General features: G+C 44.2%; 2 protein-coding genes across 11 annotated transcripts in view; one reads left to right on the forward strand and one right to left on the reverse strand.

The window, feature by feature from the left end:
* Positions 1 to 24,046, forward strand: part of RHBDD1 (rhomboid domain containing 1) — a 208,279-nt gene that overhangs the window by 125,736 nt on the left and 58,497 nt on the right. For 2 of the 3 annotated variants that reach the window (XM_061386815.1, XM_061386805.1), the window contains one exon: positions 7,642 to 8,715. The exons of the other annotated variant lie outside the window; for it this stretch is intronic. In XM_061386815.1, coding sequence (XP_061242799.1) covers positions 7,642 to 7,754 — 113 coding nt within the window. In that variant the 3' untranslated portion in view covers positions 7,755 to 8,715. Of the gene's footprint in view, positions 1 to 7,641; positions 8,716 to 24,046 lie in introns of those variants that run through there. 3 annotated transcript variants of the gene reach the window in all.
* COL4A4 (collagen type IV alpha 4 chain) overlaps positions 10,034 to 24,046 on the reverse strand; it is a 160,898-nt gene continuing 146,885 nt past the window's right edge. For 5 of the 8 annotated variants that reach the window (XM_061386658.1, XM_061386654.1, XM_061386661.1 and 2 more), the window contains 3 exons: positions 22,986 to 23,174; positions 20,707 to 20,993; positions 18,744 to 19,633 (listed from right to left, as the gene is read on the reverse strand). In XM_061386658.1, coding sequence (XP_061242642.1) covers positions 19,370 to 19,633; positions 20,707 to 20,993; positions 22,986 to 23,174 — 740 coding nt within the window. In that variant the 3' untranslated portion in view covers positions 18,744 to 19,369. Of the gene's footprint in view, positions 12,871 to 18,743; positions 19,634 to 20,706; positions 20,994 to 22,985; positions 23,175 to 24,046 lie in introns of those variants that run through there. The other 3 variants (XM_061386666.1, XM_061386675.1, XM_061386669.1) reach the window with 3 other exon arrangements.

The raw sequence follows: 24,046 nt of genomic DNA on the forward strand, positions 1-24,046 counted from the left end.
AAAGAGAATTGGAAACATCCTAAAATTTGAAACATTTACATATTCAATGTATATCAATCATTGTATTGACTTTAATACTAAAGAGATTTTTACTAAAGGGATTTTATGTATAAATATATATAAAAGGTGCTTGAAGATCATTCCTAATTTCATTAAAATCCCTCTTGATAAAGTGTTAAGATGATGACAGAATTGTGAAAGGATTACAGACAGATTGGTTTAAAAAAATGGAAAATCCCTTTAGTGTGAAAATCTACATCCATTTGTTTAAAGTAATACATACCTCATGTTACAGTGGTTCCTAATGGGAGACACTTTGCTCCTCAACCTCTCACTCTATCTCTCTTCTTTTAAAAATTTATTTGGCTGCACTGGGTCTTGTGGCATGCAGGATCTGGTTCCCTGACCAGGGATTGAACCCAGGCCCGCTGCATAGGGAGCAGAGTCTTAACCACTGGACTACCAGGGAAGTCTTCAGCCTGTCTGTTTGCTGCTCCTCCAGCCTATTGAGAATTATTTCATAAGAACTTAGAGGCTGTTCTCTGTTTAGAAAATACATGATGTAGTTAATTACCAAGGATGACATACACAACTGGACCTCTTGCCTAAAACCTTGTCAAGGGAGATCCTAATTCTAGTTACTTTGTTATCCAGAAAATCTTGCTGTTTGCAATGAGGCTTATCTACAGCAGAAGGTAACATTTTCCCACTGCATTCTAAACAGACCCTGCCTCCAAATCAAGTGTAAAAGCAATAGTATTGTTCAGGTTTACAGAGTCTGGTTTCAGAATTAAGACAACTGACACACTGCATGTCTGGAGCAGAGTAGAAATAAACATGAATTTGACTTTGGACTCAGTTCCTGACCAAACTGTGTGGCCATGGCAAGTTCCTTAAAATCTTTAAGCCTCAATTTTTCTATCTGTAAAACAGACGAACTTCTACTCAGAAGAATAAGTAGAATAAAAACTACATAAAGCAATATGGTGAATCTCATAAACATAATGTAAAATGAAGCTACTCACAAAGGGTACATATTGTATGAATCCACTTGTGGACAAAAATAGACAAATCTCTGCTGTGAGAAGTCCGTGGACCACTGCTGGGAGGGAGCACATGGAGGCTTGTGAGTGCTAGAAATACTCTTGTGTTTTGGTCTGGATGTTGCTTCCATATGTTCTGTTCATGAAAATTAATCAAGTTGTACACTTTTTCAAAGGCAGGGAGAGTAAGTAGGGAAAGCCTGTAGCAATTGCCCAGAAAACACTATCTCCCCCTGGACTTTCTCTCTCTCTCTTTTTTTTTTTCTGCTTCATGACATGTGGTGGCTCAGTGATAAAGAATCTGCCTGCGATGCAGGAGATACAAGAGATGAGAATTTGACCTCTGCATCAGAAAGATCCCCTGCAGAAGGGCATGGCAACCCATTCTAGTATTCTGGCCTGTAGAATTCCATGGAGAAAGGAGTCTGGAGGGCTGCAGTCGATGGGGTCGCAGAGTCAGACACGACGGAAGCAGCTTAGCACACATGTGGGATCTTAGTTCTCCGACCAGGGATCGAACCTTTCCCCCCTGCATTGGAACCTGGAGTCTCAACCTCTGGACCAGGAGGGAAGTCCTGGACTTGGTCTTTTTGTTTCAGAGCTCAGACATTGCATTGTCTATATTGCAGAAAACTCTAGATCTGACAAAGTAGACCCAGTATTTTGGATTACTCAAATTGTGACTGAATTATATATAGCCTGTTGATTTTAAGTCAGTTGTGGCCAGTTAAGGTCCCCCAAAGTAGCCAACTAGAACAGGCAGAGAAGTACAACAGAGAAAGTAGTAACTGAGTTGATTTCCATTCAAAGCTGCTCATTTTGGGATTCCAGGTACTGTCTCAGAACTAAGAAATTCCTACTCCGGTTACTTGATTGGTTTTTGTTGTTGTTCAATCACTAAGTTATTTTTGATTCTTTGCAGCCCATGGACTGAGCACGCCAGTCTCCCCTGTTCTTCACTCTTTCCTGGAATTTGTTCAAATCCATGCCTACTGAGTCAATGATACTATCTAATCCTCTGCATCCCCCTTCTTCTGCCTTCAGTCTTTCCCAGCTTCAGAGTCTTTACTTTTTCAACTCATTGGTTGAGGAGTAGAAATGTGAATTTTTCTCTCTCAAGTCACACCTGTTAATACGTGTTACATTTACTATAAACCATAATGAAACTTCCATCTGTATGAAAATTATGAGACTTTAAGTGATTTCAAACTCTTTTTAGAGATGGACAGATGGATGGATAGATAGGTCATTGTAATTATTGACTCAAACAATAGAGTGGTCTTATTGTCCTTGGGCACCTCCCACTTTCAAAGAATATCTTGCAAATTGTTGCGCTTGGGATTTCTTCCAGGCCTTTTTGGTCGTAGTAAATGATTTAGCAACTGTGCTATCAGAAAGCGTTTTGTAAGCTTTAGAATTCATGGAATTCTAATCAAGTAACATTTTTGAAAGAGAGACTATGAGTCCCATGCTACTGCCCTCATTTGACAAGGGAGAAGAACATATAGAGGTTTCTTGATTTAAAAAAATTTTTTAAGTGATTGCCTCCATGGGTCCCTGATTTAAGGGAAAGATACACCATCCTGCAACTTCACTTTAGTATAATTTCACTGAATGGCCTAGAGGGCTCATCAGATCATGGCAGCATCTATGAATACCAGCAAATTAAGCATCTCTGTTTACAGGAATGGTGAACAGTAGGGAAAAGGGCCATCAACTCACAGCATTCTTTTTAGCAATTCTTATGTGGATGGAATTGCTTCTCCTCCCTCAGATGTAAAACGCAGAGGTTACTGCATTATACATAACCGTAGAGAACTGAACATTTTTCCATCAAGAACCACAAGTCAATAAATCTTATGATCTCACCATTGGTGCCATAATTGAGCTAAATCTTCTTAAACCAGGCACTGTTCCTGAGGTTCTTTGAAGCATGCTCACTCTTTCTTTCAGTAAAATTGAGGGCTGACCTCCATTTACAGGAGCACAGAAGCAAGGCTCATAAATACTAATATTCTGTACCAAGTTCATCAGAGCGAGGCCACTTCACCTAAGTCTGTAAACGTTCAATGCATGGTTTTACTCAGCAGAGAAAAGAAGGTCGCCAACTTTCCCAAAGCCTGTAAGGCTCCTTCTGGTTACAAAAGTGGGGCTCACGAACTACCCTTTTTGTATCTGTTTCTTGAAGGGCAAATATTTAATAAGTAGTGACCCCACACTTTGTACAAAACACTCCCAGTTGTTCCTCAAACAGAATTAGGCTCTATCTTTTAAAAAATTTTGTATGTATTTTTGACTACACTGAGTCTGCGCTACTGCACACAGGCTTTCTCTAGTTGTGGCTAGCAGGGGCTACTCTTTAGTTGCAGTGCATGGTCTTCTCGTTGCAGTGACTTCTATTGTTGCGGAACATAGGTTCTAGAGCACAGGCTCAATAGTTGTGGCACACAGGCTTGGTTGCTCCTGGCATGTGGGTCTTCCTGGACCAGGAATCGAACCTGTGTCCCCTGCATTGGCAGGTAGATTCTCAACCACTGGACCACCAGAGACTTCCTGGGCTCTTATCTTTTAAGAAGTCATTGGTAATTTTATTTTATATCTGTCTTTGTCAATGATAGTAACAAGCAGACATTTAACCCGTGATTCTCACTGATGTTACAGTTAAAAGTCCCAGCGGCCATTGGCCATCAGGCACTAACTGCATGCTTGGCACTCAGCGTTTTATATGCATCATCTCTTCTTATCCTCTCAACAACCCAACAGAGGAGGTACTGTTACTATTCCCATTTTATAGATAAGAATACTGAGGCTGAGGGCCAGTAACCTTGCTCAAGGATATATAACCATACATGGAGGAGGCACAATTGAATTCCAGTCATCAAACTCCAGAGTTGTAGCAAGGACCCTGGCAGTCACCTTGCTCCTCAGCCTCGCCTGACAAGTGACCCAACCAGAGCCTGATGCAGTGAAGTTTTCCCTCGGGTGTCCCCGCAGCTGTACGCAGGGCTGGAAACATCTCCCGTTTCCAGTCACCCGCAGGGACCTCTTCTTTTACCATCCAGTTTAGATCTTTTTCTGTGTGCTCAGGCTTTCCAGGTGGCCCTAATGGTAAAAAACCTGCCTGCAGTGCAGGAGACATAATGAGACATGGGTTCAATCCCTGGGTCGAGAAGATGCCCTGGAGGAGGGCCTGGCAATCCACTCTAGTGTTCTTTCCTGGAGAATCCTGTGGACAGAAGAGCCTGATGGGCTACAGTCCATAGAGTCGCAGAGAGTCGTACACAGCTAAAGTGACTTAGTACATATGTAATCAATATAAGTAGATATTAAAAGCACATTTCTTAAGACCCTTTGAGAAATAGCTTCAGAGGATCCTGGAGTCTAAAGAGAGAAGTGATAGATCATGTGACACAAGAGGAAAACACAGAAATGGGTTAAAAAACAAATGAAAAAGTGTAGATTTGGAAAATAGAGCTCAGCTGAGACTGAGCATAGCAGCTGAGAGGCACTGACCTAAAGTACAGATGTGATGAATAGGATGGGTGGGTTGCTATCTGATACCAAATACTCAATTGCCTTTAAAATATCACAGATTAATTTAGACTTGAAAACTTTCCAAGAAAATTAACCACCAGCATTAAGAAGAATGGAGTTCAAAACCTGAAATGAAAGGATTAAGTCATTCTTCAGACAATAGGGTGGCTTTGATAAATCAGAAACACTGCGTTTGAAGGACTTAAAATATCCATGAAAAAATCCAAGTCAGGCATTGTTGTCATTGTTATTTTGTGGTTGCTATACCAAAGGCCTTCCCAGCGATCCTAAAAAAAAAACCCAACCACTCCAGCAGTCAGTAGAGTTTAAGGGGACCCAAAGTGGGAACTTTGTGGTGGCTCAAACAGTAAAGAATCTGCCTGCAATTCAGGAGACCTGGGTCGGGAAGATCCCCCGGAGAAGGGAATGGCTCCCACTCCACTATTCTTGCCAGGAGGATTCCATGCTTGGCATGCTACAGCCCATGGGGTTGCAAAGAGTCGGATACAACTGAGTGACTAACACTTTCCCTTCTGTGTGGGAACTTTGTGGCCACATCTGTGATGACAGCGGAGTCCCATCAAGTTGAGGACTTAGGCTGGTTCTTCTTTTCCTCTTTTCAGATAGTGAGCTCCCCACATATCCATACAGGAAAGGGACTCTCTGGGTTTGGGCAGGAGGATAAGGTAGAAGGAAAAGATGAGATACTTAACATACTCGGTGTGTTAGAAGGAACAGTGATACAGGATTGCGGGAAAGGGGAGGAGAACTCAAACTGCAGTCAGAACACCTGGGTTCAAGTTTGGCTTCCTCTCGTGCTAGCTTCACGACCTTAGGTTTGTCCTTAACTCTCCCTGAGCCTCAGTCTCCTCCTCTGTAAGGCTGGCTTCATGAAATTAGGAAGAAAAACTCATTGAAATAGGACACCTCACAAGGCTCTCATGAAGGAGTGATTATTTGTTCCTCTCTTGATGTGAGTTTTCTACGTGGGCACGTGGCATTCCTGCCCTTGGCTCAGCCCTGGTTCTCCTCCAGTGCCCCACGCGGGGGTCCAGAGAGCTTTTGTGCGGGCTGCCCATTTTGAGAGCTGGACCCCTGGAACCTTCACAGTCTGTCCTCTCTAATTCCTCCCTTCGAGGAACAGCTTTTTTCTCTTGGACACTGTGAGTCCCCTTGGGCGTCTGAGCATCTTTCAGCATCTGTGGGCTCGCGCCCTGTGGCCCAGAGTCAACATGCCACGTTGAGCTCTCTTCTGACTCTGCCCACAGCCCAGGCCTCCCAGTTCCCTGCCCAGCTGGAATGGGCTGTCACACACTGGCCCGTGCTCATGAGTGCAATTAAGGATGGACTTGTTAAAAACAACTGTCAGAGGAAAAGCAGGATTTGGATCTTATTGTATAAAGCAATTTGAAGCCATAAACTAATGGTAATTGGATTCATGAGTTTCTCTGTAATTTCAAAGTGTTTACCACTTTAAACAGAGAGAAAGCCCTCTACAAATGTATATGGAGAAAGCTGTATCCAGTAAAACTTTTGCTCTTATAGGAATCATAGAATCTCTATGGTAAAAGTGTTCTGTGTCTCGAAGTGGAGTTTACCCAGTGGGAGTGAGTGTTGGGCTTGGCCCACCCCGTTCACTTTTGGGTGGACTAGTCAGAAAATGTTACAGGAGGTCTGGGAAGGGTGATTCCCTCATGTCTCAAAAGGAAAGGAGAACCACATATGGGTGAGTCTTGGGGTCTCTATCACAGTGTGGACCAAAAACTGCCTTCTTAGAATTTTCTGTCTGACCGCTGAAATTCTAGTTGTAGCTCAGCAAACTGACCATTAGCTTCACACTGCTTTCTGTATCATCTTTTCATCATAGGTTTAACAGTCGCCACATCAATATATTGACCTGTCAACATCGACACTCGGAGCGTGAGCAGGAGGGATCAGCTGTTCACTTGTTTTCCCTCGTGGCTCCAGTCCCGTTGCCCACCACCCAGCCTTCATGGCTCGGCCAGGACTTCCAGTCTCAGTTGTGTCAGAACCTCAGAGGGCAGTGTTGAGCGCGGCGGTCTGGCTGTAACATATAGAACTTTTGATGGATGTAGGTAAGGGGAGCAGGCCTTTCAAAGTGAGCTCACAGAGTTAGCAGAGGCTCAGAAGGGAAAAAGTACAGTCTTTTTGATCCACATGCGTAAAAGTGAATCTACTATTTGTCGGTATCCATCAGTGATGCCCTGCACAGTTGCCTCATCGTGGACGTTAAAGCTCTTTTATTAGAGTTAGGTTGCTGGTTCCTTGAGATCAAGGACTGTCTGTTGTTATTCCTTTATTACCCACCCCCAACAATGCCTGGATCTTCCCATTGTTTTTTGTTTTTAATGCAGTAAACTGAAGTCTTCTATCATTGCAAATGATTTTCTTGGTCTGTTTGCAGCGCCAAGAAGCTCTTTTCAGTAATGACTTCCATGGTCCTTCATATGATCTTCGCAGATTATGCCTGTATTTTTGTCTGCCTGCCCCAATACTGGTCATTATGGTAACACAGCCTCTGCTCTGTGGGCCATGATGCCCTGCGGGTGTTGTGCATCTCAGGCAGGTGTGATTCCCACTGGCTGGTGAGGTTCAGGAGATAGCAGGTTAGAGGGAGGGAAAGGGAGACCCTCAGACTCATCGGGAAACACCTCCGACACCTCACCATCTGGTGAGGACGTTACAGATAGTGACAAAGTTATTTCTGGGCATTAAGAAAAGATAAACTAAGCCCTTGAGACATTAGGGAAATTAAATGATGCAAATTATGGAGCATGGTCGGGGGGGAAACAACATAGAAATGGGAGGATTGTCAAGTTTCAAAATGAGTCAAATTAGCTTCATGGACTGGACCTCACTAAAACGTGTACTCGATGTCACAATGTCACATTGACAGCTGCAGCTGAAATGTTTGTTCTGTCTCTGTTTCGTGCTAAAGATAACGCCCAAGCCATTTCCCCCCACCCTTGGAATCTGGGATGCAGAGCCCTATGAGTGTCAGAACAAGGGCAGTGCTTGACTACCTTGTGCTCTCTCTCTTCAGGAAATCGCAGAAGCAGCCCCCCGGCCTATGGGTTCCGTCTCTCACCAGAAGAAGAAATGAGGAGACAGCGGCTGCACAGATTCGATAGCCAGCGAGGCGAGCCAGCCTTGTGAACAAACATGGTCCAGTTGTGCAGTACTTACCCCCAGACCCTCCGTTTTGTACAAAAGCAGAGCGGGCACATCGCCATCCCAGTTGCTCACACCTGCAGTGGCCTGTCATCCTACGGCCACCATGAGTCCAGTTGATGTCTTGAGCTGGTTGATGTCTTGAGACCAGGCTTGTTTTGACAGCCCCCAGCTCTCTGGGAATGGTACTTCCGACCTTGTTCTCTTGCAGACAGGAGCTTGGGCGTCTCCACTTGGGGACCAGTCTCCACGCTCCCTTCTCTCACTGTTGATTCAGTGGAGGCCCTGCCTTGTTATGTCTTTGAAGACCTTGACCTTTGCCAGGAGGTTTGTGTTCACCAGCCCAAAAGATCAGGCCCCCCTCCTGCTCAGTGCCCAACTTGGCAGGAAGTGGGGAGCCATCCCTCATCCTCCTGGCATGTTGCCATGGTGACTTTCCAGGCACTGGATGTAGCCATCATTGCAGGATGTCGTCCCGGCCTCCCTTGCCCAGGCGCCTCGGTTCCTGGGGCCCCCACGTCTGAGTGGTGTCTGCAGTGAACCTGCTTTTCTCTGATGCCCCTCTGCCTTCCCGGATGTGTTAGTGGAAAAGCTTAAGTGAGACCTTGGACAGGAAACCAGTTCCACACTCCACGACCCGGCAGGTGGCACCAACAATCCAGCTACAAGAGCCTCTCCAGGGATGATGTCACATCCTGGAGAGGCAACTTGTATTGAACTAACCAGCAGAGCAGCAGCAGGTGCCACATGCAGAAGAGTGAGCAGCAGCTTGGTCACAGAGAAATCCTTCCTGAGGAAGTATTTTTTTTTCTCATAAAAGTGCCTTTTAATTGACCACTGTAACAGCCACCCTCCAAGACACTCCCCAGCACACAGACCGCAAGTCACTTAAGACGTCTTTCCTGGTGCTTGAGTTTCATGAATAAAAGGAAAAGGTCAAATATCACTCATGTCTTATGTCACTGAGATATTTATATTTAAAAAGAGTTAGAAGCAGAAAAGGATCTTCCTCTATGGCTTTATCTAGCATTTATATAGTTTTCTGATTATGAAAGTAATATATATACCTTGTATATGCATAAAGCCAACATCTGACGGGAAATGCACCCACATATTAACAGGTTATTTGGGAAAGTGGAGTGCATAGGAGTTTGCTTTCTGTTTTTCACAATTTTATATTGTTCTCTTTTTAAAATGTGTGTATATGTATATGTGTGTACTACTTTTGCAGCAGGGAAACTGATTTATATAATAATAAATGAAGAAATATATAATCAGGAAAATGGACTCAAGAATAAGAATTGTGTCTCTGTTGATAAAATTTACAATATAAACAGAAATACAAAAAAATACATACGCAATTTAAAAATCACCTGTGTCTCCACCAGGGTCAAGACTTTAAGGATGTTGCTTTCTCAGTCTTTGTTTCACAAATTTGGAGCATGCCAACTGTGCAGTTTTGTGCCTGGTTCCTGACCTCAGCTGACCTGGGTGAGCCTCTGTCACCTGCATGTAAATGAGCTAACAAACCATGTGAGACCGGGAGCACTTTGACCTGCCAGCTGGAACAGTGTTACCTGAGCTCCTCAGCTTAATTTATGACTGATACAAAGTGACATGCAGCACATTTATAGTATGAATTGTATCTCTGAGTCTTGCAGCTCCAAACATTTTAAAATTGAAATGTTTAAGCCAAATGTCATTCCTTTTCTCCCAAACTCTTCGAAGTTGTTTCCCATGACCTCTGCTGGCAATGCGTGCATGCTAAGTCGGTTCAGTCATGTCCGACTCTTTGTGACTGTAGCCCACCAGGCTCCTCTGTCCCTGGGATTCTCCAGGCAACAATACTGGAGTGGGTTGCCATTTCCTCCTGCGGGGGATCTTCCCAAGCCAGGGATCAAACCCAGGTCTCTTACGTCTCCTGTTTTGGCAGGCGGGTTGTTTACCACTAGCGCTACCTGGAAAGCCCCCTACGGGGAATAACCTCATTATTACGCTCCATCTTCTGATAGCACATTGTAAAGGTAACTCTGACATTTATGTTTGGCTTTATGATTATTTGTATACAACTGTAGAAAGACATGCCTTCTACACAGGAGCACAGCTTATGAATGGCTGTGGAATGAGGTCTTGTTAACTCCGCACTTTGCAGCTCTCTCACTGCATCACCCAAAGGCTGGCCCCTGCCTCCCAGTAGAGGCTTATTCAGTGTTGGTTTCTCACCAGAGTGTTTTTTCAGTGCAGTAAAAAGTCCAGCCACTGTATATGGAGGTATTTATATTTTTTATGGCTGTCAAGTCTAGTAATAGTAGCTCCTTGCTCTGTTTCACTTGTCAGATGTAAAGACACCAGAATTGGATTTCAAATGGTGTAACTGTAATAAGCACACCTTATTTATGGAGTGGATTATCACTAAACTTTACAGATGTGGGAAAGGTCATTTCAGTTATAAATATAAACCAGTTACCTTAGCACAACAATAAAGATGTTTTGGAAATTATTATAATTACTTTGCTCAGTTAATAGGCCTGCTTGTCACCAGTGCTTATTATTTTCAATAGCCATCTTATTTTTTCTTCTACAGTAAGGAGTCTCCAAAGTTACACCACAAAACTGAAATTGGGTTGAGAAAGACAAACAAAAACCAGTGTATTCAACTAATTATCTCTCAGGGAGTAAGCATTTAGAGCTGGTTTTAAATTGATTTCTTTGCTTAATAGTGATTTCCTGGTTGTCTGTTAAACATTCCCATGCTTTGGTTGTGATCAGTCAACTTAGGAGACCTCTTAATTCACTTAAGAGAGTGCCACTCACTCTTTCCTTGGTTTTCAAGATGAGGAACCAGTTAAAATTGCTTCCTCTTTATGACCTTGAATGTATTTAGTGCCTGTGATTCCAAAGTTGTACATGATTGTTCACAGCCCCTCTGTCCTTTTAAGCTGTCTGTTGTTGAGGCCTGGACAGTAAAAGGCTGTTTTTTGTAGAATTGGGGCCAGTATACATATCCGTCACATGTTCTGCTGCTTAGGAAGTAAGTTAAGAATCTGAGTAAGCGGAGTTGCTCAGTTGTGTCCGACTCTATATGACCCCATGAACTGTAACCCTCCAGGTTCCTCTATCCAAGGAATTTTCCAGTCAAGAATCCTGGAGTGAGTTTCCATTTCCTACTCCAGGGGGATCTTCCCGACCCAGGGACAGAATCAGTGTCTCCTGCTTTGGCAGGCAGATTCTTTACCACTGAGCCACCTGGGGGATTAAAAGACTGAGACCCATCACCAGAAAAGGAAAGTAAAACCCAGGGGATGTGGCAGACCTGGCCGCCTCCTTCCTCATCCTAGTTTCTCTTGAAAGAGTCAGCAAAGAATTGTATTCAATTAATAACTGATGCAAAGAGCTTACTCATTGGAAAAGACCCTGATGCTGGGAAAGATTGAGGACAGAAGGAGAAAGGGGCAACAGAGAATGAGATGGTTGGATGGCATCACCAACTCAATGGACATGAGCTTGAGCAAACTCCAGGAGATGGTGAAGGACAGGGAAGCTTGTCGGGCTGCAGTCCATGGGGTCGCGGAGTCAGACACGAGTGACTGAACAACAAGTCATTAAAAAACAAAATCCTATCATCTCTTCCCTTCCCTTCGTATGGATTACTGCAATCATTTTCTTTCTGCTTTTGCCCCAGTCTTTTATTTTAGAGTCACAGACTCCCTGCTTAAAATCTCTTCATTGCCCCACTCAATACTTAAAATTTGTCTTCACTCAGTTCTACATAGCACTGCCCATTAATCTTCCAAAATCTATTTTTGTGATGCCACTCACCATCTCAGTACTTTTTTCTCATTTCTCTGTTGCCAAAGGATAAAGGTCAAACTCATTCGCCTCAACAATGGGGTTCCAGCCAGCCTTTCAGCCTCACCCTCACTTATCCCTAAGGGAGTCTTTGCTGCTGCTAACAGGTCTCATCATTGTCCAGGCATTTCTGACCCTGTGGCTTCCATGCAGTAGCCTATTCCTCTCTCTCAGCGCATCCAGATCCTCCCCGTTCTGCCCCCAGAATGATCTGCCCTTGGAGGGTGTTCACCACAGTTTCCACAAGCCGCTTAGAATTGCTAGTTATCTGGAAGTAAGAGAAGGTCTCTGGATTGTAAGTTTCACAAGGGCAGGACTTTGACTGTGTTTCTATGCATCTCTTCATGCACAATGTCTGAAATGTTAAAACCAATAAAGTTTTTGTGGAGTGAAACAAGCTCATTTATAACATCACCAGTGGCACACGTTAAAAGAGGTGCCTGTTGCTGCTTGATACTGTTGACTGTGTGTCTGTTTTCTTGAGTAACAGGAAAGAATCACTTGAAAGAAAGCTTTTTCCATGTTGTTGTTCATTTGCTTGGTCTTGTTCGACTCTTTGCGACCCCATAGACTGCAGCACGTCAGGCTTCCCTGTCCACTGTCTCCCAGAGTTTGCTCACACTCATGTCCGTTGAGTCGGTGATGCCATCCAACCATCTCATCCTCTGTCGCCCCCTTCTCCTGCCCTCAATCTTTCCCAGCATCAGAGTCTCTTGCCCATAGAAGCAGAAACATCGAGGCCTTCCCCAAGGTTTACCAGATGGTGGGGAGAGGTCTCCATCCTCCTGTGCCCCAAGCTGGTTCCATGTCATGAATGCTGCAGCATAGTGCCCAAAACTCAAGATTCCAGGACCTTCAAAGGGTGTCACCAAGGAGCCCCTGTGGATACCACCAAATCTGGCCACTGTTCCTTTGCAGGTGTGTTTGTGTGTCTGTGCACACTGCTTTTCCCCCCATGGCATTTTTGACATCTTATTCAAGATCTTCAGATGAACTGGCAGTTTGGAACATACAATTTGGACTTTATCAAGGAAAACCAGAACATGACCAGCAGAAATCACTGAATTTGTTTGTAATACATATTGCTGCTTGGGTAGAGAATTGTGTGGTAAAGCCAGTAGTATGGGAGGCCGTGGTGTAGTGGGTAGAGCACAATCTTCAGCAATTGATGGACCAGGGCTCAAGTTCTCCTGGAGTTGACTGTGTGACCCTGAGCAAGTCATTTATCCTCTCTCAACCTCAGCTTCCTCATCTGTAAGATAGGATAGTTGAGAGGTTGAGGGGAGCTCATACCACAGGGTTCATACTGTTCCTGTCGTATAGTAGGTGTTGAAGAGATGTTCATTTGCTAACATTATTGCTCTATGAGTGAGTACACAACTGTGCATACTCAGTTGCTAAGTCATGTCCAACTCTTTGCAACCTCGTGGACTGTATCCTGCCGGGCTCCTCTGTCCATGGATTTCCCAGGCAAGACTACTGGAGTGGGTTGTCATTTCCTCCTCCAGAGGATCTTCCAACCAAGGAACCAAAACTGTGTCTCCTGCATTTGTAGGCAGATTTTTTTACCACTGAGTCACCTGGGAAGCCCAGTTGGACCAAATAACCACTGACGTTCCCTCCTAATTAACAAAAGTTGCTCCATTAAACAGCTATTGAATATCTGCACTGCACCCACCCCTGTGCTATGAGAATAAAAATACCTCCTAACCCCTAACTTCCAGTTACTCTGGTTGTCAGTAACAGTACTTTACATTTTATATCTCTTTGTAGTTATATCTCTTAATTTTTCTCTTAAGATTTTTTTGAACTTTTTAAAAGTCTTTATTGAATTTGTTACAATATTGCTTCTGCTTTATGTTTTGGCTTTTTGGTGTGAGGCATGTGGGATATAAGCTCCCTGAACGGGGATCAAACCCACCCTCCTGCCTTGGAAGGCAAAGTCCTAACCCCTGGACTGCTAGGGAAGTCCCCTATAGCTCTTACTTTTAACCCTTAGAGCAACCCTGTGAGGCAAGTGGTCTCATTCTTCAGCTGGTGGGACAACTGAGAACCACGAGAGCAGAGCCCTGTGCTGGCAGGTGAATGCAAATCAGCAGAGGTTTGCTTTCATGTCCACCCCAGCTCACCACTGCATGGAGGACAGTGCTCCCTGGAGCCTCAGAATCATGCTTTCCCAAGCCCGGGGGCGGCAGGGCGGGGTCGGGGGTCACTGTCTATGCTCTGCTCATGCTCCTCCGATCTGCAGATCACACGTCTACCATGTAACCTTTCCTGCCCCCCACAACCCCCGAGCCAAACCTAAGGCAGGCCATGGTAGGTTAAGTAGTAAACTCACTTTGGCTTGAAAGAAAATGAATGCACCAGATAAAACACAGTTGTTTTTGGAGGTCATCAGAGAATTTTATATATAATAAGTGATAGTATAAATTGCAATACAACATTTCAATGTCAATAGCAAACCAGGCACCTTGCAATTGTTACATGTTGAAAAGTCTTTAACTTTACAACTGTAGGTTAGATAAAGGGATGCAATTTATCAGACATGTTTCACATTTTTTTCCTATGAATCATTAAATATTTAAGCACCATAAAATTCAAGCATTTCACATGGATGTGGCAGCCAACCTTGGTGGTTGAAAATGCATTATGCAGAATCTCTGGCAGATAATAACAGTGGCAATTGCAGAGTACTGATTTTTAATGTCAATTGTGTTGTTCCCTGAAGAACTTCCTGATAATGATCCTGCAGGAAATGGTGACTTTTTTCACATGTGGTACAGTAACTTCAAGAATTGGAATAAAATAGCTTTCCCAAAGACATTAAGAGTTGACCAGGTATAAATAATTCTAATCAGTAATTTATATGCCCTGTGAGAATCATCATGTTCTACTATGTAAAGAATCCCAAGAAATATGTTTTCCATATGAAAGGGCTTGTTTTAAATTGGAGATGTGGCCACAATAAATGTACGAGGTCAGCTACATGCTGGACATATAATCTTAATTTTCAATTCAAGAGTACGCATTAAGCCCCATTTTGGAAATGTGGGAAATGGGGGTCAGGGAGTTGGTGTATCACCCAGGGTGCTGTCGCTGGAAAGGGACAGCTGAATTGAAACCTAGGTTCAACCAACTTTAAGGCCACATCTTTCCACTGTTCTTGCAGCCACACCAAATAAAAGTAACAATGATAAAATTAGGCTGCTGAGCTGACAGAAGAACAAATCCATGTAATTTCCTGAAACACAGAGAATGATTTGTTTTATTATAATCTCTAAGAGGCTCAAAATAAAACCCTTGATAAATCCAGTTTTAGTAAACCATTCTGTTACTCTTTTCCTCAGCACCAATAACATGTACAGATTTTGTAGAGGGGATTTTATGCTAGGACACTCAAGATCATGAGGGAACACAGCCTACAGCATGAGTTACGACATATCACATTTCCACGAAGAGTCTTCTCTCATTGTCAAATCTCTCAAACGTTATTTCTAAAATTTAAGTTTATGGAAAAGTATGCTACGTTTCAGGGGAGCCCTGGTGATGCTGGGGTAAAAAATCTGCCTGCCAATGCAAGAGACATGGGTTTGATTCCTGGGTCAGGAGGATCCCCTGAAGAAGGAATTGGCAACCCACTCCAGTATTCTTGCCTGGGAAATTCCATGGACAGAGGAGCCTGGCGGGCTCAGTCCACGGGGTCACAAAGGAGTTGGCCATGATTTAGTGACTAAACATAAATAAGCTACATTTCAGGAGTGGGTGATGGTTAAAGTTTATCAGTCGGCTTTCTGTGAACAATTGTAAGATGAGATTGTGGGTGTGCAGATAGGTTGTCACATTAAAATTATTTGAAGTAAGAAATGGTTTGTACTTGTAACCATTTTGTCAATGAGAACCAATACCCAGAGCTGAACATCTAATGTCTAATGATGCTTATTTGAATTGTCAGTGAAGAAAAAATTAAAAGTCAATAACATGCTCAGCTCTATGTGAGCCCTGAGCATACAGCAATGAATGAAGCATGGCCCCTGCCCTCTGGGCTTACATTTTAGCAAGAGAATGAAGGCAGAGGGATGAGACGTTACAGGAGCTGTGGGGAAAGCATGAGAGAGTGAGCAAATCCCTGACTCGTACTGGGAGCAGCAGAACGGAGGCCAGGTCATCGTGGAGAAATGCCCACAGTCCTCCCTACTAGCTAATTCAGTCCAAAGATAAGCTGTTGTCTGCCAGGTAAACTTAGGGGGTGGGACAGGGACATCGCTGGTGGAAAGAGCAGGAGCAAAGTCACAGAGGAACGTGCCTCTGTGATGAGCACAGAGTTCCCACAGGCCTTTACCCGCTGTGTGAAGCCATCTAGACTTCGTGGGCAGTGGGGTCATTTATCACTGCGGACAGTGACTGCAGCCATGAAATTAACAGACACTTGCTCCTTGGAAGAAAAGCTATGACAAATCTAGACAGTGTATTAAAAAGCAGAGACATCACTTTGGCGAAAAAGGTCCATATAGTCAAAGCTATGGTTTTTCCAGTAGTCATGTATGGATGTGAGTTGGACCATAAAGATGGAACACCAAAGAATTGATGCTTTTGAACTGTGGTATTGCAGAAGACCCTTGAAAGTCCCTTGGACTGCAAGGAGATCCAACCAGTTAATCCTAAAGGAACTCAGCCCTGAATATTCATTGGAAGGACTGATGCTAAAGCTGAAGCTCCAATACTTTGGTCACCTGATGCAAAGAGCTGACTTGTTGGAAAAGACCCTGATGCTGGGAAAGACTGAAGGCAGGAGGAGAAGGGGATGACAGGGAGTGAGATGGTTGGATGGCATCACTGACTCAATGGACATGAGTTTGAGCAAGCTTTGGGAGATGGTGAAGGACAGGGGAGCCTGGTGTGCTGCAATCCATGGGGTCGCAAAGAGGGGCACGACCGAGCAACTGAACAACAAAAGCCAAAGAATAACAAAATCAAGTTTGCATTTTAGAGAAATGATGAGAATTTGAAACTGGAGGCAGCAGCTGGGAGAGGTCTACTACACAAGCGAGATGAAGGACAAAGGCTATGTTAAGACAGGTGCAGTGAGGTCAGAGAAGAAGGTGGCAATCCACAGGAAGTGACAACTGAACTTGAGGTCTGGGGGAATCTCAGAGGGGAGGGATTATGGTGGCTAAGCCTCTCTCTGCTGGCAGCATGGATGGGCTCCACTCATTGAGAATAAGAACCTGAAAGGAAACACCCTGACCCCCAGCTCATAGCAACTGTCTTTGGGCCGTCCAGAAGCATTTCAACTAACTCACTGGGGGAGAGGGTTTGGGAGAAGGAGCTTTTGATAAGGATAATCACCAGTAAGGGATTAGGAGAAGAACTTTAAAGCTTTGTTCATCCTTCAGAGAGAAAGGAGAGAAGTACACTGATGGGTAACCAGATAAAGAAACTAATGGCCTAAAAAATAATGTGGTTTTCTAATGCCAGATAGTATTTTTTCCATAGTCTTGCTTTTTTGAGCATTGAAAATAATTTTTCAAAATCAGCAGGCAGCGTTTGTACTGCATTTAGGGGGGCTCTTGTGACACTAGCATTTTGAAATCAGCCTTGTACACTAGCTTGGACTCACTGTGGAGGAACTTGTCCACTTAATTCAGGATGTTTTTTAAAATTTATTTGGCCAGTTAAAATAATATTCTGATACTAAAATGAAGGTGTTTAAAATAGCAAACAAGATATGTTTTCTTATGATCCATCAGTCACCCTTCCGTCTTCCCAGAAAATGTTCTCAGAACAATTTCATGAATGAACGAGATGAATTTTTGGAAGGCCTGAATTTAGGTAATATATGAGAAAACTTTTGGAATCAGAAAATTGTAATTATAAATAAGGTTGAAATTGGCTTAAATTTCAGGTGTATGCAAATATTTAACATGCCATAGCAGAGTTTAAAAAAATTAATAAAGGGTCAAATGAACTAGGAAATATTCTGGTACATCAAGATAATATTTTCTCTTAAAATGTACATTTTTTTCTCTTTTTACCAGGAAGCAGCCTTAAAATAAATTGCCATCCTGGGGGCAGCCCAGAGCAAGATTCATTTGAAATATATTCTGCGTATAAGAGCACACTCCCAATCAATATTTGGCAAGAAAAGCATTTCTTATAAACAAAGTTTTAATTATTATTAAGTGCATTGAAACTAAGCACTAAAATGAATTTTACTTTCTCATGGGAAAATTTCTTTAGTTTTCTCTAAAATACCATTTTTTTAAAAGGGAATTTAATAAAAGTCTTTTCCAATAAGCCTTTTGATTTTCAGGATTAGATCACAGAATTCTAGCAAAATAGAAGACATATCCTTTTGCTAGACAGAAAACTACTCACTATAAAATGACATGACCTCTAAGCTTTTATTAAAAAAAAAAAAAAGCCAAATATCAAACTGCTGCCTTGGTCTAATACTGATATAGAATACAAGAATGTTTTTAGGATAGGAAAAACAGGATGCTCCTGTAAAAACCAATAACAGAACATAAGACTCAAGCTGTAGGTTGTCTTTGTTTCATTTCAAAGTGCCAGGTCTTTGGTGGGGGCAGGGGGTGACGATGACTTAAATGAATCTTCTTACCTTAGTTTAATTAAGTCGGCCCTTCATTTTCTCCCAAGCGCATAATGATAGCTCTGTCACTTCCCTGCATGAGATGCCATTATGTGGATGGAGGGAAAGTGTCCTCTGTGGGGCTGTGGGGCGGCTCTGTAGGCGTGCCCAGGGGAGGGACGGGGTCTGCTTTGTGTGAACGTGGCCCCATGTGGCTCCAGGCCCATTAACACACACACACGTGCGGAAGACAAGCTGGACCCCGACTGGGCCAAAGCGGTCTGTTTGGAAGTTCACTGCAGTGGGGAATCAATTTTTGTGAATCACTGCCTTAATATTCATTAATAGCTTTTAGGCTCTTAATCCCTTATTGAACATATTTTTGCCCCATAATTGCCACTTTTCCAAAGGGTTGCCAAAGTAGGCATTTCTATTCTCTGAAAAATGCAGAAGGGAACATAATGTTTTATGTTCATCTGCGATATGTTTTATGCTAATGTTTCATCTCTGGAATATAGCAACCATGGTCCTTCATGGCATAATGATTCATTCTGCTTTGAAATGAACTGTTAAGGCTGGCTGTGTGGGTTTTTTTTTTTTTTAATCTCCTTGGGTCATGGTTTTACAATTATTTAAAGTGCATGGAAAAATAGATTACAGAGGAAATCATTTTGAAACGTAGGAAATTTCTACTTCCTAGTTCATTTGCTGGCCTTTTTTTTTTTTTTTTTCCCTGTAACATCCATCCAGAAGCCCACTGTATTATAGAGTAATTGACTTCAATTGTTTGAGTTGCTATTAACCAATGAATGAAGTTTCCAGTAATGTCATTTGTAATCTGGCTTTTATCATCTATTTGCCTTCCCCTGAATTAGCATACTTTTAAATAAAGCCAGCTTTTCCCACTATCCTCATGAAAGAAGAATATCTGGGTTTCATCTAGATTGGTAGGTCCAAACAAATCCATATGTGTAGCACTTGCTTAATCTGTCCAGAAAAGAGGAAGGAATTATATAGTCCTCTGGGAATAACCACATTGAAACAGAAGGAACGGCTAAACCAGGAGTCTAAGATGAGCACCACTGAATCTCTTAGCACATCCTAGGATGTCTCAGCCTCCTGGCAAGTTTCTCTTGGCGACCTGATTGTGAAAGGTGGGATCTTAGCTATGCTTCACGCAGACCTGGCACCTGCTGATTTTCTGGCGTTGAGCATGGCTTTCTTTCAAGGTGTCCGGTAATGGTGCAGAGGAAAACTGCAAGTCAGGTCTCACTGTTGTCAGCCAGAAACTATACTTGTTGGCAAAAAAGTGGCAAGTTCCCTGCCGGCCTTGGCATTCCAGGAACGGTGCGGCTCTGAAATCCTCTAGGCAGCTGCCTGGGGACATGAGGGCCTGCCCGCCTCCTTGGTCCCCAGCGCCTGTGTGCTACCCAGACAACAGGAGAGAATTAGGGCTCAGACATGCACAGACAACCCCAGACCCAACCAGTGACACACCCAGGTCTGGGCCTGACTTTACATTTTCCCTAAAAATCATCCCAGAAAGACGAGACTATGATCTGCTAAGGAAAGGTGGCTCAGTGGTAAAGAATCTGCCTGCAATGCCAGAGACGCAGGAGGCACGGGTTCAATTCCTGGGTCGAGAAGATCCCCTGGAGGAGGAAATGGCAACGCACTCCAGTATTCTTGCGTAGAAAATCCCATGGAGCAGGGTAGCCTGGCAGGCTACAGTCCATGGGGTCACAAAGAGTCAGACAGGACTGAGCAAGCAGGAAAGGATGGGCTTCCCCGGTGGCTCAGTGGTAAAGAACCTGCTTGCCACTGCAGGACATCCTTGGGTCAGTAAAATGCCCTGGAGAAAGGAATGGCAGCCTGCTCCAGTATTCTTGCCTGGGGAATCCCAAGGACAGATGGGGGGCCTGGCGGGCTGCAGTCTATGGGGTCACAAAGAGTCGGACGGGACACAGCGACTCCATAAGGACAACAAAGGAAAGGGTACATGGGAAAGGAGATGGGCGCACACACAAAAAGAAACCCCTTTCACTGAAAGGTGGAAGTGAAGTCGCTCAGTCGTGTCTGACTCTTTGCGACCCCATGGACTGTAGCCTACCAGGCTCATCCGTCCATGGGATTTTCCAGGCAAGAGTACTGGAGTGGGTTGCCATTTCCTTCTCCAGGGGATCTTCCCGACCCAGGGATCGAACCCGGGTTTCCTGCATTGTAGGCAGACGCTTTACTGTCTGAGCCACCAGGGAAGCCCCATTCACTGCAGGCTGATGCAAATCCATCCTCTAAATTCTACCCAAGTAATACAAAAATTCATCCACAATAAGCAGAAAAGAGTGGCCTTCTGTCTCAGCAGGCTTTAGTTTCGGGTGGCCTTCATGACCCTCATGCCAAACTGTTGACCATCGGCCCTGGATTCTCAAATTACCGTCCAGTCCAGATGGAAGGGGCGTGGAGGGGGGTCTTAGGGACGGCGGAGGCGCTGGGGCTCACCATGAGGAAGGAGTACCCGATCCAGAGGCTCCTCCAGGCCCGCGGACATGGGGGGATGGACTGGTCTTGGCTGTGCACCGCCACGGCCTGGGCGGGGGCCTCGCACACTGCGCAGCGGCTGATGTACGGGCGGATCTCGTCCTCCGAGAGCGGAGTCATGGGCAGAGGCGCTGTGCTCGCCAGCCAGTAGGACCTGTCGTTCCTCCGGGCATAGTGGCACACCTGGTGGATGTTGCAGTAGGCGAAGGGCAGCGTGCTAAAGATGGGGAGGCAGGAGCCCGCCAGACCTGGGCAGGGGAGACCACGTGGAGGCTGAGTGCTGTGCTCTGGGATGAGCTTCCCTACCTGGGCCCTCTGCAGACACTCGTCTGGCATTGGCAGCGGGTGGGGGATGGAGTCGTGGCGGGGTGGGGGGCCCTGGCCAAAGCCTACTTCTGTGGGCACCTGACCACGTTGGCGGCCTCTTTGGTCTCACGGGTCAGGCTGCTTTTTTTTCCTGGATTGCTCTCCTGAGTCAAGCAACAGGCCAGGATGCTTGAGAGAGAGACGTGAGCACACCTCATCTCCAAGAGCTTCAGGAATTTTCAGGAAGCTGCTAGCCCGGCTTGGTGGGGGTGGGGAGCTGGAGGAGCCAAGGGGCCGTGGGAATACAGCAAGACAAGCCTTGAGAAGTGGGAGCTCCCAGGCATCCAAGCCGGATGGCTGCAAGAAGAGATTAGAAGCCAGAACCTGAATTCCGAACAAGGTTTGGCCAGGTTTGGAGATGGTGGTGATGGTTCAAAGGAAAGGCCTGTTTATACAGCAGTAAAGAGGGTCAGAGGTAATTAGGGAGCACGGAGCTCAAAGGACTCAGAGTTCAGCCCTGGGGAAGGCTGGGAGAGCAGGTCTGGGTCTATCTCTAGCGTTGCTGGAGTATTGAGCTGGCCAAGTTCCTTGTGGTTTTTCTGTAGGATTACACATTTTCAGCCAACCCAATAAAGCAGACCAGAGGATGCAGGCTTTGTCCATCTCATTAAGGAGTTTGGATTTTATTCCAAGAGCTCTGCAGAGTGCAGCCACAGTGGGGTGGCTCTGGCTAGAGCAGGGCAAGGGAGGTGACCCTGGTGGTACACGAGAAAGCAGGTGCCCCCACAGGCCTGCATGCTTTTATTACCCTTACCGAAAGTGGGGGTCACGCCCAGTGACAGGACACACCTCACCACCAGCTGAGCCTGTGGGCACAGCCCTCCTGCACCCACCACTGCAACCACCGCTGTCTTAAGGGGATCATAAGTGTCAGCACCTAGGGACTCCACCCTCAACTTAGAAGTCAGTTCTTGAGGCTTACAAATCCACTGTTGGAAATTGACAAACAGTGCTAAGGAATGATGCTCTAAGTAAAATTCTGAGTAAGTAAAGTAAAGTAAGCTTTACTTTTCTCAAAGTAAAGTTGTTAAAGGGTATAAATTTGCAACTAGTAGATACATAAGTCCTAATGATCCAATGCCTAGTGGAATGAATATAGACAACAATATTGTAGCATAATCATCAAATTTATGAAGAGATTAGATCATAATTATTCCCACCACAAAAAAGAAATGATAACTATGTGATATGATGGAGGTGCCAACAATCGATACAATGAAGTCATTACGCTATATATATATGCATCAGATCAACCCTTGTACACCTTAAACTTACATCATGTTATGTGTCAAATGTATTTCATTTGACAATGAATTCCAAAAGAATACTGGAGTGGGTTGCCATTCCCTTCTCCAGGGGATCTTATCGACTCAGGGATTGAGGCAGCATCTCCAGGAACCAACCATATCCTGATTAAATCATTTACATTGGGAAATAAAAATTGCATTTTATATCAGAGTTATACTTACTGAGGAAGAATTATTTTTAAACGAATAATATAGTCAGATTATAATAATTAAAAATTATAAATAGCCTAAATTATAAAATAATTATTTTACAATTTTATTTTATAATAATTATAATTTAAAATTTTATAAAAATTTAATAATAATCACTTTAAATTTTATAATAATTAGTATTTAAAATTAGAAATAAAAATATAATAATGATATAGCTAGAATGAGCTTTCTTGGCACCTCACAGGGTCATAGGTGTAATAGAATTAGTTGAGAATTAGCATGGTAGTTGAAAAAGTAAAAAACCAATCTTATAGAAGATGAGTGATCATTTAAGATGTTGATGAATCCATGAAACTAACCCAAAAGTTTTGCTCATAAGCAATGAACCTGGGTGACCACATCCCGTCTACGTACCGAGGTCTTGATTGTGAGCTCTCTCCTGTCCTTCCAGGTATAGCAGACTATACCCAGTCCAGAGCCTGGGCATGCCCATGGGGCAGGTGGGTTCTCCATCCGTCTGACTGTGGAGAACCAGGAGGAAGCCACTGAGGTATCCAGGGCCAAACCCTATGGGCCCAGGATCCCCCATGGGCCCAGGAGGGCCTGGAAGAACAAAGAAACATAAAGAAAAGTGGTTTAGGGAGTTACGTTTAACAGATATTTCCGAGTACCTCTGTCTGGTGCTATGCTAAGTACTCAGAGAACAGAGAGGAATGTCCCCCTCACACAACTGCAATGCACCCCAACAACTCATTCAACAAGGACATGGTTTAGCAGCTTCTAGCTGCTTGGGTTACATCAGCATAGAAACAACTGAAAATACCTGCCCTCCTACGCTTACATTCTATTTGAAGAGGAGAAATGACAAAGCAATAAGCATAATGAAAAGGTAAACTATGAAATACTTAATAAAGGATAAGTGCTGAGAAGAACGATGGGGTAATGACAGCCAGTGTGGGATCTCCCAGACTTTTCCAACTAGATCAGGAGTCTGCTATCTGAAAAGGTGAATCTCAAAAGATGGTCTGTCTTATACCTCCTAGACGCGTTCCATGGTTCTCCCATACTGTCAGTTCCATTCTAAGAAGGACAAGGGTTTAGAATCCATCGTGTCTGTTGTTTAGTCACCAAGTCATGTCTGACTCTTTGCAACCTAGGGACTGTACAGCCCATCAGGCTCCTCTGTCCATGGGATTTCCCAAGCAAGAATGCTGGAGTGGTTTGCCATTTGCTACTCCAAGGGATCTTTCCAACCCAGGGATTGAATCCAGGTCTCCTGCATTGCCAGGAGGGTTCTTTACTGCTGAGCCACCAGGGAGGCCCATATGTTTTGCTTTGTATCTTTTCTTTTATAAGAAAGGGAGGTGGAAGAAGCCCAAATTCTAGATCTCTAACTGGCTGGTGGGAAATGAACAGCTGTACAGAATATGAGCAGGGACATCTCCTTTGGCCTCTCTAAGGGGGTGACCTACTGA

Source organism: Bos javanicus, chromosome 2 (genome assembly GCF_032452875.1).
Source record: "Bos javanicus breed banteng chromosome 2, ARS-OSU_banteng_1.0, whole genome shotgun sequence".
In the NCBI taxonomy this organism is placed as follows: Eukaryota; Metazoa; Chordata; class Mammalia; order Artiodactyla; family Bovidae; genus Bos; species Bos javanicus.